The sequence below is a fragment of the Brassica rapa genome, chromosome A10 (assembly GCF_000309985.2).
Source record: "Brassica rapa cultivar Chiifu-401-42 chromosome A10, CAAS_Brap_v3.01, whole genome shotgun sequence".
Lineage (NCBI taxonomy): Eukaryota > Viridiplantae > Streptophyta > Magnoliopsida > Brassicales > Brassicaceae > Brassica > Brassica rapa.
Window position 1 is genome coordinate 5,926,322 of NC_024804.2, and position 13,506 is coordinate 5,939,827.

The 13,506-nt window shown below is 37.8% G+C and overlaps 2 protein-coding genes across 2 annotated transcripts; both read left to right on the forward strand.

Moving 5' to 3' along the window:
* Nucleotides 1–3,434: 3,434 nt before the first annotated feature.
* On the forward strand, nucleotides 3,435–8,483 carry LOC103843885 (mitotic spindle checkpoint protein MAD1). Its single transcript, XM_009120659.3, has 16 exons — nucleotides 3,435–4,205; nucleotides 4,271–4,370; nucleotides 4,470–4,630; nucleotides 4,711–4,908; nucleotides 4,994–5,086; nucleotides 5,215–5,331; nucleotides 5,407–5,654; nucleotides 6,004–6,175; nucleotides 6,402–6,512; nucleotides 6,588–6,791; nucleotides 6,972–7,134; nucleotides 7,328–7,418; nucleotides 7,508–7,577; nucleotides 7,821–7,949; nucleotides 8,057–8,095; nucleotides 8,186–8,483. The coding sequence occupies exons 1-16, from the start codon at nucleotides 4,032–4,034 to the stop codon at nucleotides 8,273–8,275; spliced, it is 2,160 nt and encodes a 719-aa protein (XP_009118907.1). The 5' UTR covers nucleotides 3,435–4,031; the 3' UTR covers nucleotides 8,276–8,483.
* A 3,158-nt stretch (nucleotides 8,484–11,641) lies between these two features.
* LOC103843884 (nifU-like protein 2, chloroplastic) lies at nucleotides 11,642–13,143 on the forward strand. The gene is made up of 4 exons (XM_009120658.3): nucleotides 11,642–11,902; nucleotides 11,972–12,047; nucleotides 12,219–12,529; nucleotides 12,773–13,143. The coding sequence occupies exons 1-4, from the start codon at nucleotides 11,798–11,800 to the stop codon at nucleotides 12,959–12,961; spliced, it is 681 nt and encodes a 226-aa protein (XP_009118906.1). The 5' UTR covers nucleotides 11,642–11,797; the 3' UTR covers nucleotides 12,962–13,143.
* The last annotated feature ends 363 nt before the right edge of the window (nucleotides 13,144–13,506 follow it).

Below are 13,506 nucleotides of genomic sequence, written 5' to 3' on the forward strand. Positions count from 1 at the left end.
ATGGGGAGAACTTTTTAGACTCGGAATTCTCTGCACTTAGAAACTTTAGGCTGTATTCTCGACAAGTTCGGTTTCTATGACTGGCACTCAATTACTAGACGAACTCGCCCAGGCAGTTCGATCTCTTGTCCAGCTCTATCAATTGAACTACGTTCGGCTTGATCCTCGAAAGGGGTACGTAGGCAGCCTTTAACAAGGTTCAGTCCGAAATCAATCAAAAACCTTTTATTTATCTTTTTCGTCTTTCGTTATCGAGCTGCGACTCAAATAGGTTTGAGCTTTTAGTTTGCTAGAACTAAGTAACTCGCTGACAGCCTTTGCGGCCAAAGCTTTTATGATCCCTTGTAATGATCGCAATGCTCTTACGCGGACTCGAAATAAGATCTACTGTTTTCTCTAAACTCGTTTGTTATCTTTTCATGATTTCCGCATATATTCGATCACTTGTCGTTGGCTGTCGCAGAGATCCGGGACCTCTGGGAAATTAGGGTTTTCCTAGTTTCCTTATTTAAACGGAAATCGACAGTGCGAATTTCGGTTCCCACAGTGGGCGATTTGGAGAAGTGAGGAAGGCTATGTGGGCGATTTGGAGATGTGAGGAAGCTATGTGGGCGATTTGAACATTGTTGGTCCCCTTCTCCCTCTCTTAACATCTGCATTGGTTGTTTATGTGAATTTTTGGTATCAATTGATTTGTTTTACGTAAAAAAATTTGTGTAAATCTCCTGAGAGTTGTTTTGCGAAAGACTATCTCATAGTTTTCCCAATAAGATTGTTCCGCGAAACTTTCCAAATTCAGTTTTGCGGAAAAATGTTTCTTAAAACTTGTAAATAGTTATAAAACCTCTCTTAAAAATTTTAAAATATGCTTTCATGTTCAAAGAATATTTTGCCGTTAATTTCGTCGTGACCGATTTTGACCCAACAATGGCACCGAGCAATAACGAAGAACTAGATTTTGAACCGCGCTTTGAAAGCACGGGTTATTTTTGGATGATACACAAATTTTGATATGAAATAGTATTTAGTGATGTTGTACATTATTATGTTAAAATTCATATTATATTGAAGAGAATTTTTTAAATTTGTATAATTTATGAATTAGTTTACAGGTTCGACTTATGTATGGATCCAGGGCAAAGTACCTATTGGGTAGTTTTTGGACCCGCAAGTTTCTATCGAGTCCATGTCCTATTCGAGACCCAATCGAGTATCCAAAACATCCAAAATAGTTTTTAGTTATTAGGTATATTTTAATATTTTGAATAAGTTTTTTGAAATTACGAATATTTTTTAATTTTCAAGTTTGGATTTTTGTTATAGTTTCGGGTTTTAGACAAAATTTCATTTAAAAAATCGCATTCTGATAAAATTTTACATATTTTTTTGGTTTTCGGATCAGATTTTGAGGTAAAATTTTAGGTCTTTTTAGATATTTTAATATTTTTGGATATTCGTTTGAGTTTTCAGGTATGTTTTTCGTGTCAAGTATCTTTTGGGTTTTCGTGTACTTTTTAGATTTTTTTGGATATTTCAAATCTTTTCGGGTTTAAAATATTAGAACCGACCGGACCCGCTATATACCCAAAAGTTAGAGTTATTTAGATGTATTTAAATTATGGATTCAGACCTGAAAGAAACCAACCTAAATCCCAAACCAAATGTTTTCAAAGACCTAATTAGGTCCAAATGGCTAGGACTTTAAGGATCTATACCCAAAAAAAAATCAATCTGTTCCAAATCTGAATATTCGATGCCTATATTTCTTATATTTTTTGTGCATTTTATAATAGTTACATCTGTTAAGTTTGTGAGAATCGAGATTAATTAGCAGATTTTTGGATGATTTAAGAGTATAGATTTATAGGGTTTTAAATAGTTTCTAAACTTATATTAAATAACAAAATTTTATCATAAATATTTTTTGTTTTAGTTACTTTTCGTACATATTCCCCAAAATTGTTAGATTAATGATTTTACTATTATGATTTTGTTTTCATACCATACTATGTGCTTTGTTATTGTGCTTCTTTCTTTAGGGGGTTAGTGGGAGTAAAATTTTTATAGAATTGGTTGATTCTAAAAGTCAAGAGATTTGGTAAATTTGTAAAGACTTATAAAGAGTATTTCATATTTTAAAAGTTTATGAAAATGTTCTAATTCAAGGATTTTAAGAATCTAGAAGAAATATGGAAGATTTTTGAAGTTTTGTCTTATGAGTAAAATTATCTAGAATTCAATTCCCAATAACTCTAGATTTGATGGAAACTTAGAATCATTAAAAATGTAATATCATAAGTACATATGTTATAATAGAAATCAATTAGTTTCGTGAGCTGCTATTTAATATTAGATTAATTATTGTTTGGCCGTAGTGTTTGCTTTAAATTGATTAGTAACAACAATTAACATAATTAACTTAGTGTATTCCTTATAAATAGGAGTAGAGATATTTTGATTGATTAAGGCAAATATTAAATAAAACATATTATTAATGAATGGGTTTAACAACTTTGGGGGTGATTGGTTGGGCTGTAACAGTAGAAAATTTACTTTAGAATTTAGTTTGTATAATTTTTTGATTTAGCTTTAAGAGATATAGCTTTAAAATTTCCTACGGCTAAAAAGATGGGACTTTAGAAAATAAGATTTTTACAACCATTTTTTGTATGTTTTTGCTATAGTTTTAATTTTTTGTTGTATCTTTAACAACTAAGATAAAACATGATTGGTAATCTTTAAAATTGTAGATGAAAATTAAAGGTAAAGTCACTTTCTACATCCTAACCAATCACCCCCTTGTATAAATAGATTTTTTAAATTTTTTTCCCCATTTAACAATTTGTCATATCAAGTTGTTGTAAGTAATTTACATATTGAGAGAGAGTGAAGTAGCAGAGAGAGAAAGTAGATCTAAGGTTGATCCGGCGAGCGGCCGGCGCGTGAGCGTGCGTGCCATCGCCGGAGCCCCTAGAATATCTTCAAAGATGTTGGTCGTGCGTCTCTTCTTCGTCACCTCCGTCTTCCGCCTTGTCTGAGCTCTGGTTCAGGTCTCCTCTGCGGCGGTTCTGTCTTTGGAGTCAAGACGCGGTCAGGTGAAGGTACGGTGGGGAGAAGCTAAAGGTTTTTAGCCAGTGGATGTTTCGTTTCCGGGAGATGGAGGCTCCTTCAGCTCTGTCGCCGCCGGTTCTTGTCTCCGGGAGGGGAGGCTTTTGCAGCTCCGCCGTCGTCGGCTCTGTTCTCCGGGGGGTGAAGGTTTCCTCAACCTTGCGTCGCCGGTTTGTTGTTCCAGTCCTTTGGTTCGGCTTTTGATTTCGTTGGGTGTGTGTAGGTGACTCTTGGTTCGTGATTCCAAGTGGTTCATGGTTTTGTGCTGTCGGAGGAGCTCTCGATCGGATCGATGATGCTCTCCGAAGCGAGAACAAAGCGTGAAAGAGAAGAGGTGGTCTCGATGGAGGCTTTGCGGTTTGTCCGAGCTCCTGGCCTCCGGTGGTGTATCTCCGGCGACTTCTCGAGATGGTGAAGGTCAGGTTGATGCAGAAGTGACGCGTGCCGCACTGATGGGGCGTTATCCTTACACGTGTCGAGCGTCCCTGAGCCGTGAGCCGGCTGAAGTCGTTCGGGTTTGGTTGTTGGGCCGTAGGGCCGTTAGCGTGTATGTTACCCCCGTATTTTATGGGTTCTTGTTGGCTTTTGGTTGGGCCTCGGGCTGTTAATTGGGCTAAAACCCTTTTCAATTTTAATAAAAATAAACTTGACGGGAAAAAAAAAAAAAACAATTTGTCATATACAATGTGATAATTAGCCCACAATCGTAAGCCCATTGAGAAACGGCCCATTTAAAATGCATTTACACATCGACGAGAGACCCATCTAGCTCCCCTTCCTCGTCCGAATTCCGAAAGCCTCTACCTCTCTCTCTCTCTCATCAAAACCTTCGTCGGTTTTCGAGGCAGTGGCGCCTTGGTTTTCAAATCGGAGAAGCTAGATTCTTTTTGGGAGATACGTAACCCTAATTGCTCAAGTCCAACATGATGTTGAGGACTCCGCCGCCGAAGAAAGCCCGGTCCGAAGCGGGCGGCAGCTCCACCCCCACCGGGGACCAGCTCGTTATCTACGAAGATTCTCCTCTTCCTGCTCCGCTTCAAACAGCTTCTCATGACCATTCCGATCAGCACCTTTGCACCTATCAGTGCCGCCAAATGGTTGTTAAATCATATCTTCTTCCTCAACGGTGCTCAAATCTAAAGGTTTTCTCATTGTTTTGTAGGTTAAATCTGATGTTCTAGATGCCTTAAGCAAAGCAGAGAAACAAGCGCAGGGGTATCAGACCATGTTACAGACTCTAAATCAGAATTTCACCCAAGCAGGTGTGTGTGTGTTGTTTTCAGTTTGAAACCAGAGAGAGTCTTGATTCCAAATGCTAGTTAGGTTCTGGCTGCTGATTTGGTTTCTTATACTAACAACAGACGAAGAGAGAAAGCAATTTCGAGATAAGTTCTTATACTCGGAGCAAGAACTTGCTGCTGCCAAAGGGCGTGAAAAGGTGCTTCAGGAGCAGCTCCTAATGGAGATGAATAATTCTCAAGAGCGGTATACAAAAGCACTACAGTCTTGCCATGACCTGGAGGTTGTTCAACTCTCCTTTTAATTTGTTGTCAATATCATTGGTGGCAAAAGTTTTTGTTAACATAATCCTTTTGTCACCAGGTAAAGCTTCAGAGTGAAATGAACCTCCGAACGAAAGCCGAGTCTTCAGTTGCAACAGCAGAAGAAAAAGCTAAACTTTTGGAAGAAAAACTAAGTCAGTTGTCTGGTAGTGTGGAGAGGGAGAGAAATCGTTTGAATAATGATATTGCCCACTTGGGTAAAGAAGCAAAGCTTTCTGTATCTAGAATTGGTGCAGATGTAAGTATCAATTAGGAGACTTGATGTATTCACTCAAGGCATGTTTCTCATGATATCTTGACTGGAGTTTTTCTTTGCTCTTTAGCTTGAAAGGATGCAATGTAGAGCACAGAGTGCGGAGACGGAGTCAGATCTCTTAAGATCACAGCTGGAGGATCTTAAACAGAAATTTGACGAGGTAGGCTGTTTTTTTGACGTAAATGTTAAATATGATAAAAACAAATCTTTATAATGTATGTTTTCAACTATTTTGGTAGATTTCTCGCTGACTCATTTGACTTTTTTTTCTATTTGTTTCTTTTGCAGTGTTTGCACGAAAAAACTGAAGTATACAAGAAGCTTTCGTCGTTCACTTCTGAAGCAGCTTCTCCTTCAGATAACAATGTATTGTTTAAAACTCTCCAGGAGGAACTTAAGCGCTGTGTAAGTTTGACAAAATGTTATGCTAGTTTCCATATTGTATTTCTTAACAATATTGATACTTGGTAATTGTATCAGGAAGCTGAAGTCCGAGAAGCTAGAAAGTTAAAATCACAGCAATTAGATGCTGAGCTATTGAAAGTGAAATTACTGGAAGAAAAAAGCCGTAGGGAGAGAGCAGAATCAGAGTTATTAAAATTGCCTGAATTGCAGATAAGCTTTGACAAATTGGAGAATGAGTTGTGCTCTTGGAAGTCATTGCTAAACAACATTCCTGGTGTATCCTGTCCTGATGACGTTGTTATGAAATTCTCGGCGCTGCAAAAGTATGTCAACATAGTCTTAGCAGATTATAAGCTTATCACTAGTCTTCTTATGGTGTTGTTTCAAATAACTATACGTGCATAAAAGATTTCTGTGCAGAGAGATTTGAGATGGTCGTTATTGCTCATTTCCCGATTTCTCGTAGGTGAACAAGATATTATTTATCATAGACATTTGCAACACCAGTTTGTACAAATGTAACTTTATATTTTAGAGATATTCTGGCTTGCTAGTGAAAATCTTAGGAGAGGTAAGTGTGCGTGAGAGCAATCATCTAGAGTAGTCTTATACCAATCTGAGGTTACCCCTGTATCTTTGACTTCCTAGTGACTTGTGTTATGTCTTTTGAAGGGAGGTTCTTGATAGCACTATGAAGATTGGGGAAGCAAGTACACGATTTAACCAACTGGAGGCGGCTCTGGATGCTACTCAACTTGGCAAGCAGAATGCTGAAACTGAGGCTGCATTAGCTAAAGAGAAATTTGAGGCACTCAAATCTGATGTGAAGAGGATTGAAGCAATGGTACGATTGAATTTTGTTACTTGTGCTGTGTATGAGTCGGAAGGTTCATCATATCCGTATTTCATGTTGATAAATTGTTTGTGCGCTCATAAGAAGCGGATTAATGCTATGTAAATAGAGTCAATATTCATAGGATAATATCCCAAGTGTTTTGCCGGGACATCGTTGATAAAAACCTGTTTTTTTTGGCACTCTTGCTAACAGATATATTATCTTATAATGACAGCTTGCTTTGGTCACAGAAGAGAAAGAACAACTAAAAGCTGTTGTTAGTGAGCGAAGGAAGTCCAACAGTGACGGATCTGTGTCCGCGACAACAGATGGAACCCTTGCTCAGGTTCTAGAATACCATTATTGACTATTTATTTTTGGTTCGTAGCGTATTCTTAGTTTGCGTTTTATGTATGTACAGAGCTTTGAATCTTCTCTTGCGAAAAAGGAGAACTATCTTAAGGAGTTGGAGAAGGAGCTAAGCCAACTTAAAGATGTCAATAATCGTCAACGCGATGAAATAGAACATCTGAATGATAAATTAGTCAGTGAAGCAAGGAGAATGAAGTCGCTGGAAAGGGATAGTGATCGCCTACGCTCTGAGATCTCTTTACTGGAGTCAAAGGTACTTAACTGTAACACACTGTTTGAAGACCAACTCTTGACATTTTTTACTGAAAATTGAACATATTCCATGGTTAGAATGAGTCTTATGTACTTCATCTTTTGTTAGTGTAAGGTACCATGAAATGTTCCATTATTGTAAAAGCAAAATCAAAAATGCCATTTAACATTTATATGGCAGCTGGGACATGGTGATTTCTCTGCTGCAAATACAAGGGTTTTGCGCATGGTGAATACTCTTGGTGTAGAGAATGAGGCCAAACAAACAATAGAAGCTTTACAAGCAGAGTTACAAAAAACAAAAGAAAGACTTCAAGCTGTTGAAGAATTGAAGAGCCAGTCAGGTAAATTTCGAATTTTTTAACCTTTTTCCTTTTTATGATGTTGCCAGTAGTCAACAATTACAAATTAAATTAAGCCTGTAGAAGCATGCATTAATTTCTCTGTGTCATGATACTCTGCATGCATTTAAAAAAAAGTCATCGTAGTTTACAGAGTAAGCTTTTTGACAATTTTTTTTCGTGAATATTTTCACAGGAGATGCAGGTAAGCTAGTTGATTCTCATATAACTGGAAAGATTGCTCAACTAAAAGAGCAAATTGCTACACTTGAGAAACGTGAAGAGAGGTATGTCGTTGTAAATGTTGAATACATACTTTTGTCCGAAATATAACCTTTCTTTCCTCATACTGAAGCATGTGGAGACTATGAAACAGGTACAAAACTGTTTTTGCTGATAGGATTTCCGTGTTTAGGAGGGCTTGTTGTGAGCTTTTCGGTTATAAGGTATGCCACTTGCTCGTAGCACTCGCATGTCTTTAAGTTTGATGAGCATTACAATGGTTCCATGAAGGCAATGATTATGGATGCGTAACATTTCTGATAAAATGTAAAAAAAACTATCAAATTCGAAAGGGGGGGGGGGGGTGGGGGGGGGTATTACTGTCTTTAATTGTGATTCCTTCCATTATTAATGATGATCATACATCCTTGTTCACCTATAGAAACTTGTTATCTTATTCGTGGCAGATTGTAATGGATGAACATCAGCGTCCCAATGGAATCCCAGTTACTCGTTTTACTCTCCAGTCGATCTATGCTCAAAGTGACGATGAAAAACTTGAATTTGATTACGAATCTGGAAACACTAGCATCCTAGTAAGTCATTATATGGCAACTTTTATATATATATACACTTCAAATGTTGCATTTGAAGCTTTTTTTTTGTCTCGGTTGATTTAGTAATACTGATTTCATCCCATCAGGACAATCAATACACCTCTCAGGGTGAGATAGCGAAGCAGGTAAAGTGCAGAACTTATTTTTCCTTGGTAACATGATCATCCTCTTAGTATAGCAGTGTACAGTCCTCATTCTATGTGTGTTGATTGCAGATAGAAATATTCATCAGGAAATTCAACTCGATTCCAGCTTTTACAGCCAATTTAACAATGGAATCATTCAACCGCCGCACGCTATACTGAGAGTACCGAGTCATTATTCCCAACTCGTTTTTTTTTGGTTTGTATAAATACAAATTCCGCTGAAAGACCGCAGGCTTAAAACCAAACTCATCTATTTATTATATCCATATTTGTGGTTGTGTTATCTCTGCGGGAAGTGTGGTGATTGGTAACACTCTATTTTGGTATAAAAGATGCTGACGTGATTTAGATCAGTGTTGTTTGCATCTTTTAGAAGCTGGAGGCTCTGATTTGATTGTAGACCACCTTGATCCCGATAAGCAAGTGTTGCAGTTGCTCTATATCTCTATAAGATTCCTTAACCTTTAGGATGATTTTGTATTACTAACTATGGCATCAAAATGTTACCGAAAATCTCTAACTTTATCTGAAATTATGTTTTAAGAAATACTGTAGTCAAACTCTTTTTTCTTACGTTAGCAAACCTGTCTTTTAAATCGTTACTTCCGGAATAAAACCTCTACTATTCTATCGAAATGTTGACTTGCGACGAATACTGTCAATTTAATTTTTGTGCACATAATTAGTGAGTGAGGAGCCAGTATTAGGTCTGCGTATACAGGTAGTGGGATCGGATTCGGTGGATTCCAGATTTTGAGTTTTTTAGTTTAGGGGTTTAGTATATGTTCGGGTGATTTTATAAATTGGATTCAATTCAGATATATAGATTTAGATATTTTGGGTCAGATTCAATTAGTATAAGCCATAAAGGACCAACAATTGCAAATGTTAAAGCTTCTCAAATGCAACAAAGTTCATGATCTCGACATGAATAGAACCACTGAACTGGTTGTTGAAAAACATAAGTCTAGTTTGTTTGAACAATCACTTCTTCTGATTTTTCTTTTTGGTTTGCATAATGTACTTTGGCTGAGACGTTTTTCCTTCTCCATAGCTTTTATGATGTAGCAGAAACTTCTAGGATAGAACCAAATTCGTTGAGTCTAAGAATGCTCGGAAATGATCTCGACATGAAAAGAACCACTGAACTGGTTGTTGAAAAACATAATTCCAGTTTGTTTGAACAATCACTTGTTCTGATTTTTTTTTCTTTTTGGTTTGCATAATGTGCTTTGGCTGAGACGTTTCTTCTTCTCCATTGCCTTTGTGATGTAGCAGAAGCTTTTATGATAGAATTAGATCCATTGATTTTAAGAATACCCGGAAACTAAAGTTTGAGAATACTCTTCTTAATGCTTTATCAAAAACTCTTTAGGGTTTGGAAACATTATTTCCCGTGCTATAAAACTAATTTAGAAATCTCTTTCTTTTATAAATAAATAATTAATTGAATACAATTTTAGGCAAAAGAAGTTTTTTTATATGAAAGCCAAATAACCTATAATCAATCAACTGAATACAACTCTAGCATAATATTTTGAAAGTTGTAGTTGATACCATGTTTTATATCTTGTGGTTCTTCATCAAGGGTTTGGTGGTTTAGGCTCAACATATTCAGCTCATGGTCCATATCCAAATAGATTTTCTTCCGTTAGCTTCGTGCATGGTTCCGACTGGATTGGTTCCTTGGGCCATATGATCACCCATCGCTTGCATGGCTGTCAATGGGTCAACATGGTCATTTGGGTCTGATCGTGAGCTACCTCTCACATTTCTTCTGAGAACAATCTCAATGATCGTGAGCTAATTTTGATTATGTGTTATGATTTCAATGATCTTAGATAATTTTGCTTTTTTGTCATGTTTACAATAATAATGATCATAAGACATTAGGTTCCTTGTAGGCATATACATGTTCTTTCCCTTTATCCAACTCATGTGTGAAACGCGTTAAGCGCACTGAGGCATCGGCTATGTTGTCTGCAATTCCTTGTTTCACACGCTGGATTCTTGCTAACCTCTTTGTTTCATCAGAATGCGAGATATAAAGCATAGCCATCTTGCGATCTTCCCTCGAGAGTTCAGGAAACAAAACAGGAAACCCTGGAGGACCATCCCTCTGTTCAGCAGAGACCACGGTAGCCAATTGCAATTTAGAACCTTCTGCCATCTTCCTCTCATTGCTAGCACCTTTTCTAAGCAACGGGCACCTTATCTTCTCGTGTGTCAACCGGAGACAGTGGAAGAACCTTTTATGAATCTTCTCGTACTCAAATTCAATCGTCACAGTGTCTCCTTCTGGCATGTTGAACTTGCGAGCCGCCTTAGCTGGATTATTGACATTGAACTTCACTAATGCGCTGATATAATCCTTTGTATGAGATACTTTTGGATCATAAGCAATCTCCTCAACCTTGCCAATTTCCGAAGCAAGTTTAAACATGGTTCCGGATGTGAAAAAAATGACCGGGATATGGCGGATCCTAATCAAGAGATATCCATGGAGTGGAGAAAATCTTCTGGTGGATTAGCTGTCCATCTTTCCATCACCATAGCCCAGTGATTATAAGACCACGGTCTATCCTTGAAGACAGTTTGAAGATCCTCCTCTCTCTAGAACACAAACTGAAACCGTTCTCTAGACAACGCTATGCCCCTGACTTTTCCATACACTCTCCATGCCGTTGGCATGTAATCAATCATTCTTGCCATAGATTGGCAGTCTGGATTCAGAAAACGTCCCAGTAGACTTGTTTCATTCTCATCAAAAACTCTGAACGTCGGACTGTCCGGGAGAGTAAGCAGCTCTTCTTCCTCGAGTGAGATAGCTTGAATAGCTTTTTGCAATAAATCAGCCATTGAATCTCGATCACAGAAGCTTACGGCGGTGGCCGAGCTGCGGTGGAGAAAGTTCTTGGGTAATAAATCAAGCGTGATTGACGTAAATAAACCTTTATTGACGCAAAATTCCACCACAATCTTTTGTGAAATCATGTTAAAAGTAAAGTCCTCAGATCGAAGGAACCAGGAAGGAAAGAAACAGTAAAAACTGGAGAATTATATGAAGGAGAAAAGGAAATAGGAGGATTTTTAGGTGAAAGATTTTAAAACTTTCCAAAAGCTTTAGAAACCGTAGCAAGGCCGGAAGAAAATTACTACTCACAACGTGGGAAGAGAAAATTAAAAAAAAGAAATAACCACCACAAAGGAAGTTAACCGGAAATCTCCACTCTAGAAAGAAAATTTTGAGAGTTTGATTTTTGGAGATGCTCTGAATGTGAGTATAATGTTAAATAACTTTTTTGCTAAGATTGTAATATTTTTTCATAGATCGCTTTGCTATATTAATTGTTTTTTTCTCGGTCTATATACCCAGACCGATAACATATTAGCCGTTTGTTTTCAAAATAAAAAAAAACCGCTGACAACATTAAAAGAGTGAACTTCGAAAGAAAGAAAAACGTAAAAGGCCCTAAATTTAATATAAGGTTGCAAGGATACCCAGACCAATAAAAATAATAGCCGGTCGTTCTACCATAGGCCCACGAAGATAATCATTGGCCAGGCCAAGAAAGCGTTCAACGATAAAAAGGAATCTCACATCATTTTTCAGAAACAATGTCGTGATTTGGTTTTCTTTCTCCCTAAAGAGTTTTTCTTTTCGACCAGAGTGGAGGAGAGATGCAATCGTTTGCGCTAAATCCAGCAGCCATGTCGGTGCGACAAACCCTAGGCCTTGAGCCTTCTTCCTCTTCCTCGGCCTCTCGTCTTCTTTCTTCTGCTCAGGTAATTTTGATCTTTCGTTTTGCTCCTTGTTCTTCTTCTCTACGTATCTCTGATCCAAGGTTATGGCAGATTTTGAGCTCTCATCGCGCTTTTGGTCTCCTAGTTAGGCCTCGTTATGGATTTCGAGGTTTATCACGATCTCAAGGTCAGAATACTTGTCTTATTTTCCTCATCGTGATTTAAAATGTCTTTGAATCTTGAACTTGTGATGAAGTAGCCGAGAGCTTGACGTAGTTAGGTGGTTACTACTCAGAAGATATAATTTCAACTATCTCTCTTTTGTTCCTCGTCATGTGATTGTCTGAAACATTAACAGTTGTAAAGGCAGTGGCAACCCCAGACCCACTCTTGGAAGTACCCCTTACTGAGGAAAATGTAGAGAGCGTTCTGGACGAAATCAGACCATACCTCATGTCTGATGGTGGTAATGTGGCGTTACATGAGATCGATGGAAATATTGTGCGAGTCAAATTGCAGGGAGCTTGCGGGTCATGCCCAAGTTCTGTTATGACTATGAAGATGGGTATTGAGCGTCGCCTTATGGAAAAGATACCTGAAATAGTGGCTGTTGAATCAGTTCCAGATGAAGAGACTGGCCTTGAACTCACTGAAGAAAACATTGAAAAGGTATGTTAGTTTTTTTGCTCAAACCCATCTGTTTTTCTTGTTTGGGCTTTGATCTGAATGCCCAAAACATGAAGAGTGTTAGTTTTGGTATAAGCTCTAGGTTGCTTAAGTTATCTACATGCATATGGTGCTTGATATTTTCAAATGCTAAAAAGTTAAAGTTGTTAAATGCTTGTGTGCGAAGTAGATATTTATGTCTTGATGTTTTTGAGTTGTGGTGCGATGTTAAAACATTTTATTTAGGTGCTGGAAGAAATCAGGCCTTACTTGATTGGAACAGCAGATGGGTCGCTTGAGCTGGTGGAGATCGAAGAGCCGATCGTGAAGATAAGAATCACAGGACCTGCTGCTGGAGTCATGACAGTACGAGTAGCAGTAACTCAGAAACTCAGAGAGAAAATTCCTGCAATTGCAGCTGTTCAACTTATATAAACACGACCTCCTTTCTTGTACCTGTCGATCTTTCTTTCCCTTGTATTACTAGCATCCTTGTATAGTGCATAGTTACTGTGTTAATGTTTGATATTTGTTTCCAAAATAAGCTTTAAACATTTCTGGTCAACTTCTTTTCTAAGCTATCTTTATATTGTGCCTCATGAGTGTCAAAACTTCTTTGTTCCTCGTTTCTTCTTGTTTCATTTTAACTTTAAGAATTCAATTTTCTGATATGGAAGTTTGAAATCTCGCTAACAGGGGATATGCTGGGTTCCTCTTTGAAAACTCTTTCCGTATAGGCCACAAAACAGCTTGTTTAGAGAAAGACGGACTCTCCTACCGACATGGTGGCTTCGTGAGTCCATATAAGACTACTCTTGGCTAAAAAACTTTGCGCTGTGGTTTATTGATTGCTCTCTAACTGGAATGAGAATATTCTTATATGCCTATATTTCATTCATACTGTGAATAAACAATAAAGGGGTTTCTGGATAATACCTTTCTCTTAATGTTGGACTATGATTACAATAGACTCTGTCATG